Genomic DNA, 26762 nt, shown 5'->3' on the forward strand with positions numbered 1-26762 from the left:
AGCTTTTTCAATATTTTTTCTTATCTGCCATGCAACTGTAAATCTAGACTCTCTCTGCTGCTTGGTTTTTCTGTGCTCCCTTTGGTAATTTGAAACTCAGACTTTGTCATCATCCTAATTTGACCTTTTCTTTTGTTGTTGTTTTTTTTTTCATTCATTTTTCTTTTTTTATAAGCCTCCTCTTCCTGTCGTAACCTTTATGTTTAGAGGGCTACATAATCCTACTCCTGGGATCATGGCACATCGTCATTACCTCATACAAAGCATCTCAGTATGCTGTGTATTAATCCCTTTTATACCTCTGTTCCATTCCCATGCCCTTCCTCCTCCCATCTTAGGTAACTAATGTGTTTAATGTTAATAGTGTTAATAATCATGATTAGTGAACATCTATTTCTATTAAAACTTAAAATTCAAGGAAGTATTAAAATATTTTAAGTGTTTAGTGAGAAACTTAAAGATTTTATTTATTTGAAAGAGAGAGCGTGTGCATGAATGGGGGTGCGGGGGAGGGAGAGGAGACAGAGGGAGAGAAACAAGGAGCCTCCTTGCTGACCTGCTGAGTGGGGAGCTGGACATGGGGCTCAATCCCAGAACCGCATCACAACCTGACCCACAGGCAGACGTTTAACCGACTGAGCCACCCAGGCGCCCCTTTAGTGAGTTATTTAAAAGTCTGTTTACATTATTACGTATAAACAGAGATAAATCCTGCTTTAGGGTACACCTAGGCATCTCATAATGCATCAAGATTGTATGTCCTGATTCTTCATTAGCTCATACTCGTACATGCCTATTTTACCTAGACTGCGTGTAACTCTACTTGTGTGGCTTGTATTCTAAATGGCATGTGCATTATAACTGCTTTTTAACAGAATTAGATTTAACTGAGTAGACCTTTTATGTCACCTAATTCAGATACCAACTGGAAGCATGTATTTATGTGAAATACTTAGAGCATACATGGGTTTAAAGTGTTTCTTACTATAAATTGTCCCTAAAATAAATGATCTGCCATGGGTATTTTTAAAATGTTACTTTTGTGAGGAAGAGCCAGATAATATATTTTAGCTCATTTTCAACAATGATGCCATTTTGATTTAGTAGTTTGGAAAAAGTAGTTTAAACTCATTATTATACCAGATATACTCTTTATGAATGAAAAGATTAAACAGTTAAGATTCCCAGAGAAGTTTAGAGGGAAAAATATTAAAAGGTATGAGAATGATTTCTAATCTATTTTTCCAGATATGTTTCTTGGAACTGTATGAGAAGAACGATTTATCTATGTTTGGTAAACCTTGTGTTAAATAAAACTAAGCAGTCTTCTTCACTGTAGGACTTACTGGAGCCCTTAAAATGCTAATTTGTTTGTGAGTCATTAAACTTAGTATGTAACATATGGTTACACAAAGTGATTTCATAATAGAAACCTTCATTTTTTTCCTCATGAAAAAGCATCTTTCATAATTAGTATCATATAAAACATTTTGGGAAGTCTTCTTTCTAGTCTTAAGATGATATATAGAAAAGAGTTTTTAGATAATGAAACCTTCCATAAATGAAATTAAAATTGAGGTTTAAAAAAAGACAAGACAATTAAGCTTGTGCTGTGATAATAGTAGACCTGATTATTGGAACCAACCCTTCTGCTGAAGATACCTACAAATGCTAGGCAAAATATTTTCAAAATCTGCTTGAAAGCATTTGAGAACCAACAAAATAATGAAGAATTCCTGGCTCAAGATCCAGGGAATGTTGGAGACAGATCCTCAAAGAGGGTGAGCCTGGCGTTTATGACTGCTTTTCCGCAGGTGGTAGTTGCCACGTCCACAGTGGAGCAGGATGCGTCAGAGACCTAGGGGGACGAAGAAGTCAAAGTTCAGGGCCCACAAAAATTGGGAGGGTCCAGTGTGCTCCTGTCACTTTGTGTTGAGCCCCCAAAAGGCAAGACCATAGAAGTAGAGTGAATCAGAGGTTAATAGGCCTTTCTAGTAGCTACATCTAACATCTGCGCCATCTGCCTTCTGTACACTAGAGTGTGGTTATCTACACTTAAAGTACAGAGTAAACATTCTTTACACTATGTTCCCTTTTTTTTCTTTTTTAAGATTTTACTCATTTATTTGTCAGAGAGAGTATGAGCGGGGAGGAAAGACAGGGCAGAGGGAGAAGCAGACTCCTCGCTGAGCAGGGAGTCCAATGTGAGACTCAATCCTGGGACCCCGGGGATCATGACCTGAGCTGAAGGCAGACACTTAACTTGACTGGCCGCCCAGGTGCCCCCTGTGTTCTTCTATATTTAAAAAAAAAAAAAAAGTTCTTTGTGTATATAAAACTGAAAATTGACCACATAAAAAAAGTATCAACAAATTTTGGAGAATGTAATCATATAGAGGTAAGCTCTCTGATGACAAAATATTTCAGCCAACAACCAATATCCAAAGACCCTTGTTTAAAACCAATTTTTTATACATAATCTGTATAATAACTTTTATTTTTCAGTCCAGACTTAAAGACTTGTATGAGCCACTTCCATATAGTTTCAATTAACCTTTAAACTGGAACATTTTTACTGATACTGTAATTTTCAAATGTATTATGTTTTTATAGATGAGCCCTCTGTTCGCCTTGTTCTTATTTTAATTTTTGTTGAGTCTCCTGCTTCCCAAAATAAAGGATGTTTCAGGCCCATGTAATAGGGAAAGCAGAAGCATCTTTGAGGTTTTTAAGCATGGGACAAACTTAGAATAGGAAAAGACATGTTCGATAGGAAACCAGAGGAAGCGTAACCATAAAAGAAGGATTGATTTGGTTGTGTAAAATTAAGAATCTTTATTGATCAAAAACACCACGAAGAGAACGAAAAGGCAAGACAGTGAGAAAATGTAGATTGTACACATACAGTACACAGAGGTCTTTTTATAAAGAATACATACAAGTCATCATGAAAAAGAAATCTGATTTTTGAAAATGTGCACGAGAACATTTTACAAAAGAAGTTACCAGGTATCCAGTAAACCTGTGACAAGATACTCAGTCTCAGTAACCAAGGCAATGCAAGATTAAAACCACAGAAAGCATCATACACCAGCCAGAATGGCCAAAGCAGAATAGGCTGATAATACTAGGTGTTGATAACTCTCATTGTGAGGGTTCCAAACTCTCGTTTCCTGAGGATGACAGTGCAAATGATGCAGCCATTTTGACATTATCTCCTAAAGTAGTAGATATATGGGTTCTACAACCCACCATTTTTATTCATCCTTATATACTGTAGGGAAGTGCATATGTGTACCATGAGCATCAAGAAATAAAGGAATGTGCATGGCATTGTTTGTTACAGGCAACATCTGGAAATAAACCAAATTTCTGTCAACAGTAGAACAAATAAATAAGTGATAGTATGTTTATGTAAAGGAGTTCTATACTGGAATGAAAAGGAAGAAACTATAGCAGTAATTAGCATGGTGGCTGAATTTCGTCAGACTATGATATGTGAAAGACAATGGATGCAAATACAAAATTATTCTATCTAAATAAAGCTGGAAAAATAGCCAAGCAATATTATGTGCTAAGATTGCGTGTAGATAGGTGATAAAACTATAAAGAAAAACAAGTCACTATAATAGTCATAATACTGGTTATTTTGGGTAGGTGGGACAACAGGAATGTTTTGGGGGCCTAATTATAGGGCCTTTTCAGGGTTTTGGCAGTATTCTTTTTCCTGATGTAATGGATACGTGGAGATTTTAAATTTATGCTAAAGCCTTGATTTTTAAGTTTTTATTTTGTGTACCATTTTGTATTATGTGCTACATTAATATGAGTTTTAAAATAGATACATTTGATTTTTAAAAGGAATTATAAACTGAAGTGGAGGTACTTTTAAAATGATAAGAGAGGGGCGCCTGGGTGGCTCAGTGGGTTAAAGCCTCTGCCTTCAGCTCAGGTCATGATCCCAGGGTCCTGGGATCCAGCCCTGCATCGAGCCCTGCGTCGAGCTCTCTGCTCAGCGGGAGGCCTGCCTGCCCCTCTCTCTCTGCCTGCCTCTCTGCCTACTTGTGATCTCTGTCAAGTAAATAAATAAAATCTTTAAAAATAAATAAATAAATAAAGTGACAAGAGAATGTAATGTACATTGTATAGGTGTTATACTATTAATTCTGAAATCTAGAGAGAAAAAATTACACATTCATACTCTCAGAAAGACTTAGCAGTCTTTGGGCAAAGACTCAGTTCATTGGGCATTATTGTCTGCATGTGGCAGCTGGATGTACAGTCCCGAATGAGATCAGGAAGCAAGACTGTGTCAAGGGGACAGGCCAGCAAAAGCCTAGGATGGCAGAGCGGAAAGCTGGAAAGCTCTGGTTCCTCCACAGTGAGCTGCAGAAGCCACTGAGCTTGCAACCACTTTTCTCCAGTTGTCTTAAGTGAGATAAAAAAGATTTTCTCATTCTGTAGAGAAAAAGTAAAATAAAATACAAATAAGAGGTAGGCGAATATTTAACAAGTAGGTGGGTTTTTTAATGTACCTAAATGTACAATTCAAAAAAGAAACCCAACTAGTATTTGAAAAATGGAAAGGATGTATCAGGAGATTTAAATAAAAATGACAAAACCACAAACTCACTAATTGCCAACTATTACCACTTTGTATTGTGATCTGGAGAACCAGTGCAGGTGTGAGGAAACTGATGATGGCATTGTAAGTTAGTAATGAGCTTTCTGAAAAGATTTTGTGAAGATGTTCCAGTAGTCATAAAAGTGTTCGTGCCTCTGAGCCCACAAATCCCATTCCTGGGAATCTCTCCTAAAGAAATAAACTAGAATTTGCAGAGATTCTCTGCAACTTTATTTATAGTCTGAATAATAGGAAGAAACCAATTTATTCAACAGTGTGAAAGTTATGTAAATGAAAATTTTCATCTGAACTTCTTTTTAGTTGTGATTTAAAACTATGCAAAAGATATGCATGTGGAAAATAAAAAGGAGGGGAAATCCAAACTGATTATCATAGTTATGTTGGGATGGTAGATACAGGAATTTTCTCTCTCCTGTTCTAGTTTTTAAACTTTCTATATTGATATGGTTGGTACCTCCACAGTCATAAATTAAATTTAAATTAAATTAAATTAAATTAATTAAATTAAAGCATTCATTTGTTTTTCCTTGAAACATAATTTTTTTTGTTTTCAGTCTGTTATTGTCCAAGTAAAACCTGCCAGTTTTGTACATGCTGTAAATTGTATACATTTTCCAGTCTGACCTGGCATACGAGGTATATTTCTCTACTGAAAGTTGACATTTAATACTTAAATAACACTGTAGTTCAGATGACTTCAGGAACTCCTTTTGACTTTGGGCCCATGTTTAAAGATCAAGCATAAAATAAAGTCTCTGATATCCAGCAATTTCACTTTTTTAAAACATGTTGAGAAAGAAAAAATATACCAGACTAGAAATAGAAAGGCTCAAGAAGCTCTTACAATTGTTTAGGGGTGAGCAAAGGGAATATGTAAGGGCTTGCGTCCTGGCAGAGGCAGTGACCAGTAACGAGAGGTGGATGAAACGAGAAACGTTACAAAGAGCAATAGAGCTGGAGCTCTGAAAGCTGGATGGGAGTGACAGCAGGTGGTTGTAGTACTGGGGTGTGTAACTGGCGGTGCTTGAGGTGACAGCAGCGTATCTGTGGGATATGGTTGCATGGGGACTAGAAATTAGGAGATATAAAGAGTAGAAACAGATTTAAGAGTCATATGGAGGCAACGGTTAAAGCCAGGGAGATGCATGCAGTCTCAGAAGAGGAGAAGCCTTTGGGGCTGCCCACATGGGAGGGATGGAGAGGGTGAGTACAGTCCTCAGGAAGGGCACACAGGTTTATTTCATGAGCGTTGTCTGTTGGAGATTATAAACTTCCTAGTGGACAGAACCCATGTTGTCTGTCATATAGGGATTTCCAGTGCATTAAGTGCATGTGTCAACCATGATTTTTAAAACCATGGTCTTCTTTAATTTTCAGTTCTTTATACAAAAAAAAGATAATTGTATAGATTTTTTAAATGTTTTTTTATTTATCAAATAATCAGCTGAAAGTTTGTCAGATTTTATGAAAATTTGTCAGATATGATAAAAATCAATTTTTGAGCCTTTGGACACATTTTTCAGGATCCTTTGAGATTTTCAAAATCCTGTGCATGTCAGTTCAACTTCTGAATTTGATTCTTAGTAGTAAAACATTAATGACATCATTGTCTACAATTCAGCCCTGAAAGAGTAGTGTTAAGGACATGAAGTGCTTTCTAGCCACTTGAATACATTTATTCCAGCTGTTAGGATATTCTGAACTACGATCCAGACTGCTATAATTGAATGATCTGCCTTAGAGCTGTAGGGACCATGAGATTAGCTTTCTTAAGTTTCTGGAGACATCGGTATGCACTTTTCTCAAGAGCATTTTTGTCATGTTTGTGTCAGGGGATAATTTACTTTAAAACCTGAGAACACATTTTGATAATAATCACATTGGGTTAATTCATTTAGAGTTGGTATTTTAATTCTTAAATTTGTAGGCTGTGGCAAAATGAGGTGGTGTTTTTGTCATAAAAAAATGCATGGGGAGTAAGAAGTATATTTAATATATGCTACACTCCACTCCACAAAATAACCAATAGTGCATATAAGGTTATCCTGTTTCAGCCTGGCAAGTCACCAGACACTTACGTTATCCTCTAGTAATTATCTGCTGCAGACTCCCAGCTTCACACTAAGAAATACCATGCTTTTAGATTCCCTTCACTCTGGCTGACTGTGTTATTATATGTAGCTGAAAAGCATCCTAGGCTCCACATGGGTAAAGAGTATTAGAACTTCTTGATAATGCATTCTTCTGCATTAGCTTCACATCATCTTGTCATGTATTTGAGAAGAAATACTGCTTTGTCCTTCAGATTTGAGTGCAAATCAAGTAAATAAGAATCTTGCAAATGTTACCAGAGAGATTACAAACATTTGTGCCTATTAAGAGAAATGTTATCTGTACTTACTAATGTTAATCTAACATTCTATTAGTTTCTGTTAAGCTTATTTTCGAAAAATTACTTGATAAGCATTTTATATTCAGATGACTACCCTTAGCACTTTCCTCTGCCCAACGCCTGGATGAGCTCTACTCCACAGGGGATGGCCTAGTGAAGAGATTGTTTAACAGCACTGCTTTCTGAAGCTTAACAGGAAGCAGGAATTGCTCTCTAGGGCGTGGAAAAGAGATTCAGCCCAGATTTAATACATACTGTTTCAAGATAATGGAAGTAGAATGCAGGAAACTGCCTCATAAAGTTAACTGAAATACCAGTCCTCACAACAAAAATTAAATCACATAAGTGAATTAAAACTGGTAGGGCACTTTGTAAAAGTTCCAGTGAAAGCAGGAGGAGTTGGGTGAGAGTGGGAGGTGGGGTGGTGGGGAGGAAAACCGGTTATCTGGAATCCTGACAGTTTGAATGACAGCGGCTGGAAAGATGCCGGCCAGTTCCCCGGGGCCACGCCTCACTGCTCAGTTTTCTTTGTCCTTTGAAAATGTACTGGTTAGGATCCAGTAATGTTGATTAGATCACTTTGTCAAACGTCAGTTTTTAGTTATTAATGTAAATAGTACAGCCAAATAACATGTTTTTCAAACTCTTTATGATAAGCAGATATATTGAATCATCCATTTTCTTCAGCTGATTATTTTCCAGTACTTAATCCCTCTCTTTCTGGTTACATTTTTTAAATTTTAGAATTCTATAGATCAGTTGCCCTATTCATTTGAATACTGCTCCTGAAAAATTTTTTTTTAATTTTTTAAAAAGATTTTATTTATTTGAGAGTAAGAGAGAGATCGTGAGCAGGGGGGAGGGGTAGAGAGCAGGAAGCCCCATGCAGGTCTTGATCCTGGGACTCTGGGATCATGACCTGAGCTGAAGGCAGATCCTTCACTGACTGACTGAGCCACCCAGGCACCCCCGAAAGTGTTTTATAAACCACCAAACACTATATGGGTTGTAAATAGTTTTAAATAATATTTCTGCTCCATTCAAGAAACTTTCATAGATTTAAAATGTTCTGATAACCCAATACAAATGCTCTTAAAGTGAAAAACCTGTAGTACATAATTGTCTTTTGTCATTAACTCATTGCAGTTCTTGGAGACGCATCACTGCACTTCTTGGCATGCTTTTTCCAGGGTGCAGTTCTCCTTTCTGTGTCAGCTTTTTCTTCATTCTCGCTCTCTTCTGAGTCTCAAAATGGCTCGAGTATCAAATGCTTCCTCAGTCGTGTTTGGAGGAATGCAGGAGCGTCCCTCACCATCATGTAATAGCTGCCTTACTTAGGATCTGACTGGACGTTCCTGGGTCCCATCCGGTGGTGAGGGAGAAGGCCTGCACACGTTGGCTCGGACCTGTCACTCGGCGGGGCTGGAGTGGAGTCCGCTCACCCTGCCCACATGGCTCCTACCTCCGAGGAGGACCAGAAGGACTGCAGCCTCTGTGAAAATAGGGATGGTCTTTCACGTTGGTCTCCTAGCTCAGCTGATGCCCAGAAGGGCTGCACATAGAGAACGTCACCACTGTGTACCCACGTCCTCACTTCCTCTGAGAGAGAGCCTGCTCTTTTAGGAAAGTTGAAAACCAGGAATAAGATGATTAAAGTCAGACAAACCACAAATACTTAACGAAGACCTCAGTGGCAGTCAGCTTATCCGATCTCCATTACCTTGCTCCCCAGTAGGACATGCCCTGTTAGAAACGGATCTTGTGTTTTAAATATCTCTCAGTAGGTCCAAGCAGTAAGACTGGAAACAAGTGGCATAAGTCTTAAGTTTTATGTGTGTTTCAAACTTGGGGTTGATATTTTTGCTTCTTTTTAAAATATTCAGAGATACATGTGGTCAGCTGCTAATGAGTTCTGTTACAAAATTTATTTGAAACTAGAACTAGAGAAAACTTGTTTCCTATTTCTGCCAACGTGTTTTAACAACTCTTTTCATATTAATGAATGATATTTCCTTTTTCCAGGAAATGGATTCGTAAACTCAAGAGCTTCTCCAAATTTGATTGGAACTACTGGTGCAAATAGTTTAGGCAAAGTTATGCCTACAAAGTCTCCCCCTCCTCCAGGTGGTGGCAATCTTGGAATGAACAGTCGAAAACCAGATCTTCGAGTTGTCATCCCTCCTTCCAGCAAGGGCATGATGCCTCCACTGGTACGTTAAATTTTTCTTCAGCCTCATTCCTTAAAAATACAGCCAGTCTGTGTTTTTCTTTGGAATTTTCTGTACTTCCATTGAATCTAGACCCTTTCTTAATAATTCTGTTTGAAGTCAGCATTTGAAGACACAGGTCTATTTTAAATACACAGAAATCAGATTATAGAAAAACAGGATGTAAATATGCTTACTGGTTATTTAAAATTAAAGCTAAACGAGGAGAGGTTGTTAAGCTTAATTTTAATTTTACCAGGCTGGGATCTTAGCTCAGAGATTCCATCACCAAATTCGTAAACCTGAATTAAATATTTCTTCTATCTCTACTTTGCATACTTTCAGTAATCGATTACACATGCTTTTCTGTAGGTGAAACACTGTATTAGTTGTTAGAAAATTCTACATACCAAAGAGAACCACTGTAGAATAAGGGACAATGCATCAAAACTTGAATGAGTTAGTCTCCAAGTAGTCTTTGTTTATTCCTTCTCAACTAACCTTCCCATTGAATACTATAGAGAATACAGGTCTCCCCACCCTAGCCCTTGGCAATGTCTTCATAGTTCCAGTGTCATATGCTTTTGAATCCTGTGTTTATGAAGAAGAGGAGAGTATGTTTATCTCCCTTTGCTTCTTATAGGAAAAAAAATCAGAATATGTATGCAAGTTTTGAAACCATTCCTCGTACAGCATGGCTTGACTAACATGAAGTGTGATATGCCAGGCATTCTCTCTCCAGTGCAGCACTGTTTGGTTTTTTGCTAAGTAGAAGTTGATGCCATCAGGCTTTAGATGATCTACATATGTATAATGCTTTATCGATTCCCAAACATCTTCATATGCATTGTCACATTTGATTGTCAATTACGCTGTAATCTTGGCTGGGTAGAGATGAGGAAACTGAGGGAGAAGTTAGTACTTGTCCAAGGTAATATAAAAGAGAGCCAGGACCAAAACCTTTTAAGTCAAGAAACAAACAATTTCTCATTTGGAGATGATAGAAAGCTGGAAACTGTGTTGCTCCCAGCCTTACAAGGAAAACGAGTTGGACAAACAAGTTCACAGTTCTCCTTGAGTAGATCGTGGTGCTGAGATTTCATGGCAACCAAGTGGCCCAAACTTCAGGGAGAGACAGATACTGTAGGGAGAGGACATTCAAGCACTGATTTGTCTGGGTAGGATACAGGTAATGAGAGTTCAGCTCAGATGCTTGAGGAATTGTTGGAGGCCAAGTGTTCGCAGGACCGTGTAAGCCCCTAGTGCTCTGACCTAGGGGCAGTCCAAGTTCTTTTGGAGGCTTTTTCTTCACGAACCCCACTGGGTGCCCACAGAAGAGATTGGGAACATCCTGAAGAAGCCTCCACTATGATGTATGGCTGAGAAAGGGGAAGAACAGCCCCTGTAATAGGGACAAAATGTGCTGCCTGGACCCTTCTCCCCTTTCTGTCCTGTGGACCAGAAGTGTTCATCTGTGAGGAGATGAACGACAGAAAGTGTCACCCTCCGGGCATTGGCGACCTCCTATTGTATCTTGAGAAATGGAAAAGGAAAAACATCTGAAGGCATGGCGGAGGCTCAGGAACAATGCGAACGCCGGGAGCATGGCGGGTGCCCGAGAAGCCCCAGCCCGGGGCGCAGCACCAAGAGGGGAAGGCTTCAGACTGAGAATGGAGCACACACTGGAGCAAAACCGACTTCTGGCAAACCAGCCCTCACTTCCTGCTGCAGGGATTCGGGGCCCATGGTGGCGGCACTGAGGGTGATGATTGTACCCGTGAAGCTCCAACTCACCCAATTCCTAATTAAATGAACTCAAACCTAACAGTAAAGACCTATTGGTCTGTAGGTCAGTAAAGTTAACCCAAACTGCAAAACAAAGAGAAAGAAGGGTGAAAATAAAACAAAAAGCAGAACAAATCTTCCAAGAGCTGTGGACTTCTATCAGGTGGTTTAACATATTTGTCATTGGAATTCCAAAAAGAGGGGAGAGAGAACAGAGCTGAAGAAATATTTGAAGAAATAACACCAAGGAGGACAAATACATATTTCAGATTGCTAAAAGCAAAGGACAACAAGAAGGAAATCTTAAAGGCAGCCAGAGGAAAGAGAAGGAAAAAGAGTATATACCATACTTCTCTTCAGAAACTATGCAAGCTACAAAACCGCGGAGTAACCTGCAGTGCTGGAATTCAAACAAGAAACCCTCAACCTAGAATTCTGTATCCAGCAAAGTTGTCTTTCAGAAATGAAAGAGAAATAAAAACTTTCTCAAACAAAAAAATCTGGGGAATTTATTGCTGGGAGATCTGTTCTGCAAGAAATGCTGAAGGAAGTCCTTCTGCAAAGGGACTGCGATGCCAGCAAAAACTTGGATCTACACAGAGAAATATAGAACAATGGAAATGAAATAAATAAAGATAAAATAAAACACAATTCATTTCCCCCTACATTTTGTAAACCTTTTATTTTAGATCACAAAGATAGTACAGAAAGTTCTCCTAATGCTTCATACCAGTTTCTCCGATTATTAACATCTTGCATTAGTATAGTACAATAGTCCTGTAGTACTACATAGTACTAAAAGGTCAGTATTGATACATTATTATTCACAGAACTTTTATACTTTATTCAGATTTCTTTAGTTTTTAAACCACATAGCTTGTGTTCTGGGACCCCATCCAGGATACCACATTACACTTAGTAGGCTGTTTCCTCAGACTCCTCTTGGCTGTGATAGTTTCTAAGTCTTTCCTTGCTTTAATGACCTTGACAGTTTTGAGAAGTACTAGTAAGGTATTTTGTAGAATGTTCTTCCATTGGGACTTTCTTCCTCACGTTTTACTCATGATTAGACTGGGGTTATTGGTTTCAGGGAGGAAGGCCACAACTCAAGTGTGCCATTTTTATCACCGCATACAAAGGGTACATAGTATCATTATGAGTAATTACTGTTGTTGTCAACCTTGGTCACCTTGCTGATGGAGTGTTGCATGGGTTTCTCTGCTGCAAAGTTAGCTTCTTCCTTTCCATACTGTCCTCTTTGGAAAGAAGTCCCTATGCAAGGTCCATTCTTCAGGAGTGGGGAATTAGGCTCTACCTCCTTGAGGGCAGAATATATACATAAATTATTTGGAGTTCTTCTGAACAGGTGATTTATCTGTTTGCTTTTATTTATATAGTGATTTACATTAATACAGACTTATGGATATTTGTACTACTAAATTCTGTTAACATATAGTTCTACCAATACTGTTTCATTCTGTTGCTCATATTCCAGCTTTAGTTGTCGAGGACTTTTCACTTGGTTCCAGTTCCTCTGAAAATACACCCTCATCCTTGTGAGGTTATTTTTGGCGGGGAGGGGATAATGAAGGTTACTTTAAAATTTTTCAGTTACGACGAAGTGTTCGAGGCTCATCTTGTATATTTCCTGTCCCAGTCCCAGAATCAGTCATTTCTCTAAGGAACCTGGTTCCTTATTATTGGAGACTGGTATTAGAAACCAGAATCCAGGCATCTTTCTCTTTTTAATTGTTCTAAAAGATCACTACTTTCTAAAGCAAAAATAGTGGGAATGAATTTTGTGCTTATAATACATGTTAAAATAAAGTGCAGGACAACAAAAGGCAGGAAGCAAAGTGTAAACACACTTTTTGAAGTCCTTACTCTACACCTAATATGATATCTACTCGACGGTGAATTCTAGTTAACTAAAGATGTATGTTATAAAACCTAGTGCAACTACAGAGAACAATTTAAAAAGAGGTATAAAAAGTCAATAGAGGAGATAAAATGGAATTATTAAAAAATGCTCGAATAGCCCAAGATATGGGAGAAAACAGAAAAATACAACAAAGAACAGATGAGACAAATAAATACAGCTAGCAACATTGTAGATTTTAATCCAACCATACAAGTAATCACACTGAATTTGGTCGTAAACATCAGTTAAAAGACAAAATGTCAGATTGTTTAAGAAAAGGAAGGTCATACTATACACAGTCTATAGAAACCCTACTTTAAATATAAAGGTGTAGGTTAGCAGATAGAGAAAACATACTATGCAAACATTAACCACAAGAAGGCTAGTGTAGCAATATTAATTTCAGACAATGTGGGCTTCACAATAAGGAATATTATCAAGAATAAAGAAGGACTTCACACAGTCCATTTTCAAGAAATAAGTATCTTTAATGTATACACACCTAACAGCATGCCTTCAAAATTTGTAAGCCAAAAACTGATGGAACTAAAAGGTGAAATAGAAAAATCCACAACTGTAGCTGGAAACTTAAACATTCTTCTCTTAGTAATTGACAGAACAAGCAGGCAGAAAAATCTGTAAGGATCTAGACAACCTGAGCAATACTCAGACAACCTCACCAGTACTCAAACTAACAGACATTTATGGGACACTTCACAACAGCAGAACATAACATTTTCTTAAGGGCCCTTGGAACATTCACCAAGATAGACCATTTCCTGTGCCATAAAGTAAACCTCAACAAATATCAAAGAATTCAAATCATACAGATTATATTCTCTGATCATAATGAAATCATAACAGAAAGGAAAAATCCTTATATATTGAGAAATTAACACACTTTTAAATAATCCCTGAGTCAAAGAGGAAATCTCAGGAGAAATTATAAAATATATGTGTGTGTGTGTGTGTGTGTGTGTGTGTGTGTGTGTGTTTGTGTATATGTATATGAGAGAGAGAAACTTACAGCATTTGATGTTTATATTAGAAAAGAGAAGGTACTAAATCAGTAAACTTTCGTTAAAACTCATAAACTCAAGAAAGAAGAGCAAACTTAACCCAAAGCAATCAAAAGAAAAAAAAAAGAAATTAATGAAATTTAAAACAAAAACAATAGAGAAAAGCAATCAAGCAAAGCCTAGTTTTTTGATTGCTAAACTTCTGGCCAAGCTGACCAAATTAAAAGAGAAGGCACAGGTTACCAGTATCGAGAATGAAAGAGGTACTGGCAGAAAGGTGGGCACCAGTGGACAAAACAAAGAGCCCAGAAAATAGACCTACACAAATATATTCTGTTGTATTTTGACAAAGACAGTAAAGCATTTCAGCCGAGAAAAGAGAGCTGGTACAACTGACTCTCCTGGAACAGTTCACCATCCACATGCAAAAATAAACCTCAAAATACAACTCATACCTTATGCAAAAACTAACTAAAAACGTATCATAGACTCAAGCATAAAATACAAAACTCTGAAACTTTTAGAAGAAAACTTTGAAAGAAACAATACACCAAAAACATGATCCATAAGAAAATTCTGATATATTGATGCTATCAAAATAGTTTCACTATCAAAAAGTTTTACTCTGTAAAAGGTCCTACCCAGAGAATAAAAAGACAGCCTACAGATGAGGAGAAACTGTTCGCAAATCACATACCTGGTAAAGGACCTGCTTCCATGATGATACAACTGTACATCTGTTAGGATGGCTAAATTTGAAAAATAAAAAAGTGGTATTGTGATAGCATTATACGGGGACAGAGGGCAGCTACACTTGTGAGCACAGCATACTGTATGGAGTTGGGGAACTGCTGTGTTGTACACCTGAAAAAATGTAACATATTGTGTCAGCTCTATTCAGGTGCCTGGTTGGCTCAGTTGCTTAAGTGTCCAGCTCTTGATTTCAGCTCAGGTTTTGATATCAGAGTCGTGAGTTCAAGGCCCGCTGAGGCCTACTTAAAAACAAAACAAAAACCCAGCATTCTAAAATGCCAAGTTCTGACAAGGTTGCAGAGAAACAAGAACCCTCGTATATTCATGCTTAGAATGCAAAGACACACACCACTTGGGAAAACAGATCAGCAGCGTCTTACAAAGTTAAATATATACTTGTCATACAACCCAACAGTCCTCTCCTAGAGAATTTACACAAGTGAATTGAGAACTGTGCTTACAGAAATCTGTATTTTTCACAGTTGCCAAAAACTGAGAACAACCTAGATGTCCTTCCAACAGAAGAATGGATGGATATACACACTGTGGTACATCCAGACAAAGGAATACTGCTCAGCAATAAAAAGGGATGAGCCACTTATTCACAGCAGTATAGATGATCTTAAATGAGTTTTGCTAAGTGAAAGAAGCTGGATCCAAAAGACTACATAGCATGTGATTCCATTTATATTTCATTCTGCAAAATGCAAAACAGATCAGTGGTTGCCAGGGATGGAGAGAGGAGTTGACTGCAAAGGGTATTTGAGGTGAATTTTTGAGGCGATGGAACTATTCTGTGATCCTTTGCTGGTGGATGTACATATGAGTCTATGCTTTTGTTAAAACTCATAAAACTGTACAAAGAGTGGTTTTACTATATGCAGTTAAAAATCAACCAGGATTCCAGGGGAACTGCAGATGGAATACAGACTGTGACACATGAATATGACTGTAGTACAAGTCTGTGACAGGATGATTCGGAAGGGGACAGGGAAGGAGCTCTCAGTAACTTTGGAAACGGTTTTAACTCTAGATAATCTAGAGAAAACAAAATTAGGGAGTTGTTGTGCTCAAGATGGTACATTTGTTAGACAACACTCAAACAGTGAATACATTGTAAATAAAGCCGGGCTTTTCATTGTTGGGGGGAAAAAAACTTAAAAATAAGCAAGGTGGCTGGGGGTTGGGGAAGGAAGGCTACAGTGAACCCTGTGTTTCTGGACTATTGTTGGAAGTTTCGGTATGAACTTACTTTCTTAACATATATAGATAGAGAAATATAAATATATATACACGTGGGACGCCTGGGTGGCTCAGTTGGTTAAGCAGCTGCCTTCGGCTCAGGTCATGATCCCAGCGTCCTGGGATCGAGTCCCACATCGGGCTCCTTGCTCGGCAGGGAGCCTGCTTCTCCCTCTGCCTGCCACTCTGTCTGCTTGTGCTCACTCTCGCTCCTCTCTCTCTCTCTTTCTCTGACAAATAAATAAATAAATAAATTAAAAAAAAAAAATAAATATATATACACGTGAATAGTATACCTCATATATTTCCTAGCTCTACCGACAGACCCTTCAGATAATGACACCTGATAACTGAACACACCTAGTACTCAGATCTTTGTTTCTAAACATTCTCCAATAAAAGGAATCAGGACTCCTTGGAGAAATGGTTGATTATAGAGTGGGGGCAATGAAAATACAGGATGAGTCGGAGGTGCCAGAGGATAAGGAAGTGCAGGTGAAATGCTTACAGGAACCAGCCTTTCCCAAGATCTCCAGTGGCCCAAACTAGAACAATTTAAGCAACAAAATAAGTAACAATAGTATTGGATTAGTACCCAAGGAATAAAAAAATACCAAGTCTGTTATTGATAAAAATGATCAAAGAAACAGCTCTTCCTTAGAGAAGAGTTCTAATTATTACATGTAGAAAGAATGAGAGAAATAGCAAATCATCACTGTAATTACCACAGTACAGAGATCATGGCCAGGCAGGGTCAGTGGATGCTAAAACGAGTGAGCGAAAGTTTAAGGAGAAACAGGGTGTTTGCATAGCCTCAAAATGTCTCTCCCCAAATAACTGACAAAGGGAACAGTAGTAATTTTGCAGTGGGGAGTCCTGAAAGACACGACTTTCACCAGCAATCGAGTTTAACATCACGGATAATGGAATGACATACCTTCTGGTACGTGCTAAGAGGGTCACATCACCTCTTTGGTACTCTTCCAAAAATCCATGTGCTCTATCCAAGAAAATTTAAGACCCAAATTATGCGATGTTCCGTAAGATATCCACCCAGTACTCTTCAGTATTTAAGGTCATGCAAAATGAGGAAAGATGGAGGGAGCAGTCACAGACCAGAGGAGACTAAGGGTATGTGACCAGTAAGGGCATGTGGGATGCAGGATCCAGTCCTGGAGTAGAAAAAGGACATCGGTGAAAGACGGGTGAAATCCAGGTGAAGTCCTGTAGCCTCGGTTATTGCTGTGTTCCTCTGTCAGTTTTGACAGTTGGCTCATGGTTTTTTTTTTTTTTTTCCCAAATATTTTATTTATTTATTTGACACAGAGAGAGAGAGAGATCACAAGTAGGCAAGAGAGGCAGGCAGAGAGAGAGGGAGAAGCAGGCTCCCTGCTGAGCAGAGATCCCGATGTGGGTCTCGATCCTAGGACTCTGGGATCATAACCTGAACTGAAGGCAGAGGCTTAACCCACTGAGCCACCCAGGCGCCCCTGTCTCATGTTTCTTTGAGAGGCAGACCCGGGTGGGGTGGTGCTGGGGTGTGTGCTGTGATCGTGCGCTCTTTTCGCAGCCGCTCTCTATGGGTAAAATTATTGCAGGATACCGAGTTAAAGATACACACAGATGTAACAGGTAACCCTGAAAAGAAAAACATGTGGGCATTCAGGGTAGTCATTTGGCTCACCTTTTAGGAACAGGATGTGAAACACCTGCCCCTGTCTTTCAGCGAGACGACAGAAAGTTTCATTTAAGGGTCAGTAAACTGCAGAAGGTAAGGGCAGACCTGCATGGAGGCCTTCAGCAGCTGGTCAGGGCTATCTCTGTCTGGTCTTTCTTTCAGAGATCATGAAGCAGCTCTTAGAAGACTCAGAATTTGCCATATAAACTGTTTTACACCCTTGGCCTGGCAGGTGCAAGTGGAAACCACACAGCACTTACCTGCAGTATTTCCACGCCGGTCCTGCGGTTGGAGGCCTGTGAAGATCTGTGTAACTCCGCCGCTGAAGGGCCTCTCACCCACGTTTGAGACAGCAGTTGTAGGCCGGGGGATTGTTTTTCAGAGTCGGCAACCAGCCTGCCTGTATTACCGTTTGTTTGCAGCTTGGCTGGCTTTCGGATCCGGGTCTCCTCCGTCACTGACACTTACAAAGACTTCCATAGATTGACAGAGAAGCTTGACTCCTTCAAGTAAAATAAGAACACACTAGCTAGCAGATTATTCCTAGCCTGTTAATATTTTCTAAATGCTTAGGAGAAGAGCAAATATGTGTCCTTCATCTCTTTCCTGGACGTGATTTATCAGTTCCGTTCTCTTCCAGTCTCATTAGCTTCATACATGTTACTGTTTTTCCACAGCGAAATTATACACACGAAAGCTGTATTTGCATCTAAATCTGTGTTATCCAAGACTGTTAGGAGTACTGTTGGAGTTCTTCTTGTTTCATAACACTATGCTAGCTGCGGTGGGAAATAAGAAAACAAAACAATTCCTGCCAACCGAAAAGCACACATCTAAAAGATAAATAATGAACGTGTGTGACCAGGTGGGCTAGGGATGAGAGGACGAAGTACTCTCAGGGTTTCAAGTATAAACTGGTGTCATGATGTGAGGAACTCTGTTTGAACACAGTCGTGGTAGCCCGGCGGTGTGCGGGTGAGGCCGACACAGGAGCGGACGAAGCCAGGGAGCGGAGGCAGCTTTAAAGCCTGGGCTGCGAGGATCTGAAGAATCTTTCTTCTGAAATCAGCTACTAGTGGAGATACGATAAATAATTTATATTTGTATTCATTGCGTATATTTAATCATCTCTTTAGAGTTCCAAGCAACTGCTAGTGTCCGAATAACGTGTTTTTCTAAAGAAATATTTTATTTTTGAGTATCAACAGTCTTAGTAACTCTTGTATCCCTCTCATGTGCTGAGTGCAGTCGGAGGAAGAGGAATTGGAGTTGGTGAGTGTGCGTTTCTGCTTGAAGGGAGTTGCAAAAGATCTGGAAAGTACTAATTCTCTTAAATGTTTATATCTAACCAGTGTTCCCTTTGTTACACAGTTTTTCTTGCTGTTATTAAACACTGTCCAAGCACTTTTAATAACTGAACCAATCTGCTGGTACTACAGAGTCCATCCCGTTTTTCTGCTTATAGTTGTATATCTTGACCCATTTTGTTTGTTGGAGGGAACATTGGAACAGAGCCTTTAAAAACAATAGCTGTCAATGATCACAAGACACTTGCTAAAGATTTTTTTCCTAAGGAAAGATATAAAATACCTTATATAGTTCCCCAAATTATTAACATATTTTTAGAAAATGACTTCACCCTCAAAGTTCCTCAGATTGTAACACATGGTCTTGTGTTATTTCTCTTTCTTTCAAAAAGATTACATCATTTTTGGTGAGGTCACTTTTTTCAGAGTTGGAATTATTTCATACTGCATGAGACGATCTGAACCATAAGGGGGGTTCCCTGTTTGCTAAAAGGAATGTCTGTAATTTAATATACACAAATTTACTTTTTTCTGTCAGGACATACTCTGTTGTTAAAAGTAGCTATTATCTTTTTTCTAAAACAAATGATTTCTATTGGCTTCTCTTCTAGAAAATAAATTTGACTAATAATGACTTTCATTTTATCTCTTCTTTGGGAACTAAAACCCAAAATTCACAGAAATGATCATATAAATTCAGTCAGTTGCTAATTAGTGACGTTAAGGGGGAAAAACTTGAAAATGTTTAGTTTGTAGCATGGACAAGGGTTCAGATTGCATGAGAGCATGGGGGGAAGGCATCTGTTGGTTTTATTTATATTTTATTATTACATATATATGCATGCTGGTGTGTTTTGCACAGTTTGTGTCTTTTTAGATAAGGTTGTCTGTGCTCTGTCCTTAAAGTAAGAGATCATTCTTTAACTTCGTGATCACTCACAGTTTTAGATGTGGTTTTGTATTCAGTAAACTAAAATATACTAGTCTGCCATCAATTGTGGTGTTGGATTATATCATGTGCAGATTTAGACTTTCTTCTGGGGAAATACTTTACTTAGTGATACAGTAATAATTAGAAAATGGAAGTTTATAAGTCAAGATAAAATGATTTGTCTTTGACTGTTTACCCTTAGGAAGTTAGTTGTCACAAGTGTTTCCTTTCAATTCTATAGCAGTATGTTGCCCTCTAGTGGTCCCACAAGTCTCTTACTCAGAAAAATCAATGCCCTTGAGATTCGGAGCTTTGATGCATACAGCCGATATATTGGCATTCACTATTATACACACACACACACACACACACACACACACACACACACCACCCCTTCTTGAGGTCATACCCGGAGATTGCCATGGAGTTGAAGACCTGGCATGGATAGAGTTAGGCCAAACTGGGTCGTGCTGTGTTCTTTCGCCTACTGTCTGACTCTTTGAGTTTCCAGATTAAGTCCAAAGTATATCTCTACCTCAAAAATTCATTAAAATTATTAACTTGATGCTGAGATGAACGTGTATTCCCACTTACCATACACTGACTTCCACCCACTTAAAGTTCACTCCCCAGTTACAGAATCTCAATGATAAATTTCTAAATCTTTGAAAACCACAAGGTGAAGAAATCAAAAATGTTTGTAGTTAAGAAACAAAAACATAACCAAAACTATAAACAGTTCATACTCTTTAAAACTTAAGCTGATTCAGACTCTAAAACTTAAATCAGTTTTGAATGCAGAGCTTTGTGGTCAGAACCGAAATACAGCCCCAGTGTTAGCATTTAGAAAGTTACTCAGGTCGATTTGAACTCTCATATATTACCCTGGGGGGCTCTGACCCAAAGCGGGGAAGAACAGGTGCCTCGGAGCCGCCACCGAAGACTCTTACGGTGAGAGCCGGGCTGCCGAGATGCCTTGAGAAGCCTTGCTGTTCTAAACAACTTCGCTTTGTGGTAGCTCCAGGGGTCTTACCTGTGGATCTGAAGTTATGTAGAAATGTGGGCCAGAGGGTTTCTTGGGAGAGTTGTTTAAGGATACTATCTTACATTTGGGTGGTACTCGAGTCACAAGAGCACTTCCCACCTCTTGGCTCACTAGAGCTTCCCAGTAGTGCCCAAGGCCAACAGCACAAAGATCACTGTCTTCCCTACTGTACAAACGGAGAGGTTCAGAAAAGTGAAATGACCACCCCCCCCAAGCTTAGGAAGTCGGGAATTTGGGACAAAAATGTAGGTGATGTCTCTATATGTAAAAGCCCTGGACTAGTTGTGCTTTGGCCTTCTTGGGTGCTGACCCCATGGATCATGGTGTCTGTTCTCTTTCTCTGATCCTGCTTTTGGAGCATTCCCAGAAGCCCCTGTTGTGAGAAAGTGCTGTCACTCCAGAAACTTAGAGGAGTGGTCATCTCAGGCTGACTTGATTATTCAGTAGTTGGGTTTTTTCAGCTCACTCCCGGTACAGATAGGATACGGTGTAGATGAAGTCGATCAGCGAGCATTTAGTGTTGTTCCATTCGCAGTCTCACGAGAAGCGCGCTAGTCACAAGCTCTCCACGCAAAGCCTCTCCTTTCAGAAGTGTTGGGAGCCTGTGCAGGGATGCGTATTGGAACCTGCTGCCAAGAAATAGGTCGCTGGGGGGTTGGTGGTGACAGTGGGGGAGGCTGAGCATGTATGGGGGTGGGGCACGTGCGGGTGTGGGGGGCACGGGGGGTGTGGGTGGGTGTAGCAGCTGTAGGAGCACAGGGCAGGAAAACTGGAAGCAAACTACTTCAGGAAGCCAGGACCTCACACCACACTAACATGGGAATGCTGCAGATACAAGTGGTTTCGATCCCTAAACTTACACTCTCAGGATACAAAAGACTTTTGGCTCTCCTCAGGGCTCGAAAACCTAGATATTTGATTTGGGGCAGCCTGGCGATATTTTAGTGCCAGCAAGCCCTCATTTATGGTAACACATCAAAGCATTCTCACCCATAGTGCAAGTTTCTGTTTTAAGGATATATCCTTGCCACCAATAAACACTATGAAAGACAAGGGAAAATGAATAATTAATGTAAAACTATGTCCCTTGAAATTAAATATTTAGTTGTTCCCATTAGTATTTTTAAGGTTTTTTTCACTTCATCACTGCTTTAAGACATAATGACATTCACATCATAAAACTGTGAAAAATGTCACTTTTAAATTGAATGTTATTTTTAAAATACTAAGGCTGAATATAAATACTCAAATACTGACCCTTTTTTCCACTCTCTCACAGAATACCCAAAGGATAAGCAGTTCTCAAGCCACTCAGCCTCTAGCTACCCCAGTCGTGTCTGTGACCACCCCTAGCTTGCCTCCGCAGGGACTCGTGTACTCAGCCATGCCGACCGCCTACAACACTGGTAAGCCTGCTCTCTTGCCTTCTGTGGCTCTTACTTCTTTGTTTGGTGGTCAGCATGTGCTTTTGTGATTTTTTTTACAAGTATATCGATTGAAATCAATTATCTCCAGTTCTTTAGAGTCACATTTGGGCGTATTAAAAGACAAAGGTTAGCTTTGAAAAATGTACAAAAAAATACATTGTGGAATGATTTCCCAGTGTCAGCTTTTACTTACCCTGACAAAGAAACAAGAGAGCTGTTCCCAGAATCCCGGCCTGTGCGTCAGACCAGAGAGGATGAGAGCGCTGCTTGGCATTTTCTCTGGCACGTCTCACTACACGGTCCCCCACTCCTCCAGGCTGGCAGGTGTTGACGTGCTGGGGGGAGCACGGCCTCCGCCTGGACCCGGGACTCTGGAAGGGGACACGTGCGTGGCTGTGCCGGGCAGCTGGTGTTTTCCTCTGTGTAACTACCTTTTTTAGTTTCTGTTCTTTGTGCCTCAGGAGCAAAACCAGGACGTTTCTTGTTTCTTCTCAGAGCCAGTCATTCATTCCTCCCTTCTGAGAGGAGCTTCTCCCTCATTTATGTTTATTTAGACATTTCATCTTAAAACACCCTATTGCAGGGAAAAACAAAAAAACAAAACACCCTATTGCGGGGGTCTATAAGGCAAAGTCAGCACCGCTGAGTGATCGGAGAGGTGCCCTGGGCCACGCAGGTTGTCCGCAGAGGCCCGGCGCGTGGCAGGTTTCTTCCAGATCAGCCGTTCTGGGGAGAGGCAGAAGGCCTGCGGGTGTGGTTTCGCCTTCTCACCCGCTGAGCCAAATACCTGATGCTTCAGTGAAAGGAAGAAGGAAAGAAGGAAATAGTTAAGTGATACCTTGTCAGCTTTCAGACTGCGGTGCAGGGCATTCATCCTTTCAGGATTCTTATAAGCAGACTGTAAAAACCGTCTAATTTTAGACTTCAGAGTAAATGCTTTAGCACGGTGCTTTCACACTGCTGTCTGACGCTCCCTGCGGCCATTGATACATTTGCTTGTCACTTTAATGCCATGTAGTTCATTTAAAACAGAATTTGAAAAGGTTTTGTTGAAAAAAGAAAGCCTCTTAGGAGAATGTCCACTACCTTTTCTAACAATTGATATGAAAAAAATGTCCAAACCTATTAAGTGCAAATCTAGAGTAAAGCGAGAGATAACACGTTCATAGAAATTCTGTGTCCTGGCGGTGATCGCCAGCTGTAGGCGCACCCGTATGCCAGGGACGGAGCTTTTGTCCCAGGTTCGTGCCAGCTCGGGAGACAGGCTGGAGCTGAGGTCCTAAGCGGCTGAGGTTAGCGGTTTGCACTCTGAGACCCGAGAACGTGAGGAAGGGGGGGACGCACGACCTGAAAGGTTCAGAGGAGCTCCGCTGGGGAAGGTGGGGCTTGAACTGGTTCGGAGCGAGAGCAGTTTCTTGAGCTTTCATGACGGGTTTTCCAGGATATGTCCATGTGCCACTGTGTGTGCTTAAGAAATGCTGTTGGATTAGCAAGAACTTGTTTTTTAAAAATCCAGAAGGAATTACCAAAACATAAAAACAGAGTCCGATTCTCTCAAAACCATCAATCACTTGGCCTCAGTCTCATTCCTTCTTTTAACTGTGACTTAGTCTCTGTGCTCATTTTCAGAGCATGTGGGCAGCTTAATCTTAAAGAGTATTATTTTTACTCTGACAGATTATTTTAATCTGTCTAGTTGCCCTTTTTAAACACGTCCATTTTCATCTTTCTGTAGTATGGCATCTGCCTTTCTGTGCAGAGTGAAACTCATGCCAAATGATCAGGAGAGGGATGAAGATGTGAGCAACATTTCAAAAAGTACAAGTTTTTATGTGGAAGAACCCTGGGTGCTTCGTCATGCCCCTCATAAGGCCACTCCTCAGCCCTGCTCGTGTATCCATTCAGCACATGTCTGTTGAACACTCGCTGTATGGCAGCCACGGGGCTGGGCACACAGGAGTGTATGGTTCACAGCCGAACTTGGGACAGACAGCTGTAAGAATCAGGTACCATAGTCGTGTTAAGAGCCACGGAGAAGCCTCACTAGAGGGGCACACGTGACTCAGCTGGGCGGAGCAGGGAGATCGTTCCGGGGAGAAGGGAGCACGGCGTACAAAGGCTAGCAGACAGGAGCATGGCTGGAGGGATGGGAATGGCAGCAGGGTGTGAAGGTTGAAACTGTAGAGGTAAGTAACAATTTCTAGGCCATGTTGAAGATTTTGGATATTGAGAGCACAGGGCAGCCAGAAAGTTGTAGGCAGAGAGGTATCGTGAGCCCATTTGTTACTTTAAGATCACTTTGGCTAGCGTTCGTGGGGCAAGGCTGCGTGCCAGGAGACCATACGGAGGAGGCTAGCATGGTGGCCCAGGTAGGGGAACCCGATGGCTTAGACGAGAGCGGTGGCAGGAGAGCTGGTGAAACACGCAGGTTTGAGAGACAACACAGAGAACTGACTGGCCTTGGTGGTTGGCGCTGGAAGTAGGAGAGAAGTATCAAGAACACCCCTGGGTTTCTGGCACGACCGAGGTGAATATCAGTGCCATTTATTAAGATAAGGAGCAGGTTTGGAGGAGACGAGTCCAGTTCGGGTGTCAGATTTGAGGGGTTTGGAGAGACATCCAAATGAACATCCCAAGTAGGTAGCTGGGAGGACCTAGAGGCAGAGATCTGGGGGCTGCAGGGGGCACCAGTGTGCATGTGGGACCCCTGCCCACCTCGGCAGGGAGTGGCTGGGGCAGTCCAAGAGCGTGGCGTGAGCAGAGTGTAGAGGCAGGCAGAATCCCAAGCAGCAGCTATGTTCTTTCCTCTCAGTCCCTTTTTTATGAATGTTAATTCACTAGGAAGATGGGCTTCCTTAAATACCTCCCCTGAGACAGGAAAAAACAGTTAAAAGTAGAAGAGTTTTTGCCACCTCTCTTTGAAAGTAAATGGAAAAAACAAGTGTTAATGAAGAACTGAAATAACTCAATGTGTGAACGATACCTAATGTCCTGGGTCTTGGCCAGAGTGATTATGACTGAGGCTTTCCGAGAAAATGAGCCGCATTCTCTGTTACACTCTTATCACACGTAAGTTTTTTCATGGACTTGAAGCTGTGTTGCAAGCAGTCAGGGATCTTCGCTTCGCTGCCGAGCTTGGCCCCACACGAGAAGGGCTGCTGTGTCCTTCCTGCTCCCCTCGTACTTCAGGAAGAGAAGAGCTGCTGATCTAGGCTCCGTCCGATCTGTCGCTTCTTTTCCCAGGGGGTAGCGGTGGGCACGTGTAAGGTGACGGCTGCGTACGCATGTCCCTTAGCAATGGCCCTGTCATTATTTCTATTTACGAGTCTGGAGAAAGGATCTCAACTTTTTGTGAGACAGGAGACTGTAAACATGTAGTACAGAGTTGAGACTGACTTTATCGAGATAATCCCAGACAAGCAAATGCAGCTAGGACCTCCCAAAAGAAAAACTATTGTGGGTTTAGACCTGTGTGTTTTATGTTAAGAAGTACCTGGCTTCTCGCAGCCGGGGAACTTCTGGGGCTACACTGTGAAAACCGATTTTGCTCGGGCCTTCTCTCACACACACGAGTGATACTTCTCTCCTTGTCCTAGATTACTCACTGACTAGCGCGGACCTGTCGGCCCTGCAGGGCTTCAACTCCCCGGGCATGCTGTCTCTGGGACAGGTGTCGGCCTGGCAGCAGCACCATTTAGGACAAGCCGCCCTCAGCTCTCTGGTGTGAGTAACTAGAAATTGTCCCCGAATCTCTCCTCCCAGCCCTTGCACTTTATTTTTCTATCAGTTACAGTCTTTGGTGCTGTTGACGGTCATGTCACAGTCCTAGGATGACTTCTTTTTTATGTGGTACAGTGTTTGGAGAAAATATTTCCTTTACGTGCTTCTGGATAATAGCTTGGGTCCTGCTCAAACTAGGCATTCCCTGAAGAGATTCGGGGAGTGAGGCTTCTCTTCTCTGGAGGCGGAGAAATGCACATAGTGACCAAGGGGTACTGAGGCACAGACGGCACCCACATTCTCCCTGCCACTAGGGCTTTCGCATACCCCTGGGCCCCACCGTAAGCTTTTCTCACTCCTGTCCCCTCACCCTGCCCAGAAGGAGTATTCTCTGCGTTGAACTCTTCTCAGTGAGGGATGGTGTGGGCAGTGGGCTGGGATCATCCACATGAAACCCAGTAGCTGGCTTCACACACACCATGCCATCCCCTGCTGTTCCTCCCGTCCTGTCCACGAAGGCCACGGTAGTTTTCCTTGCATTTCTTCGCCCGTTGGCCCTCGGGGCGGGCCGGGGGGGTCTCTTCATCCTAAATGAACACACCACGAGCCGAAAGGGCTCGGCGCTCAGCTCGGGGGAGGAGCCTGTAGCACGCTCTGCTACTCTGAGTTGGCCTGTCCGAGGCCGCGTCC

The 26762-nt window shown here is 41.0% G+C and overlaps 1 protein-coding gene across 10 annotated transcripts in view; it reads left to right on the top strand.

The window, feature by feature from the left end:
• Positions 1-26762, top strand: part of MEF2A (myocyte enhancer factor 2A) — a 155294-nt gene that overhangs the window by 124800 nt on the left and 3732 nt on the right. For 4 of the 10 annotated variants that reach the window (XM_080809524.1, XM_080809525.1, XM_080809527.1 and 1 more), the window contains 4 exons: positions 9060-9247; positions 18891-18914; positions 22205-22331; positions 25949-26075. In XM_080809524.1, the coding sequence (XP_080665650.1) occupies positions 9060-9247; positions 18891-18914; positions 22205-22331; positions 25949-26075 (466 nt within the window). The remainder of the gene's footprint in view (positions 1-9059; positions 9248-18890; positions 18915-22204; positions 22332-25948; positions 26076-26762) is intronic. The other 6 variants (XM_080809528.1, XM_080809533.1, XM_080809529.1 and 3 more) reach the window with 3 other exon arrangements.

The sequence above is a fragment of the Martes martes genome, assembly GCF_963455335.1.
Source record: "Martes martes genome assembly, chromosome: 7".
NCBI classification, from domain to species: Eukaryota; Metazoa; Chordata; class Mammalia; order Carnivora; family Mustelidae; genus Martes; species Martes martes.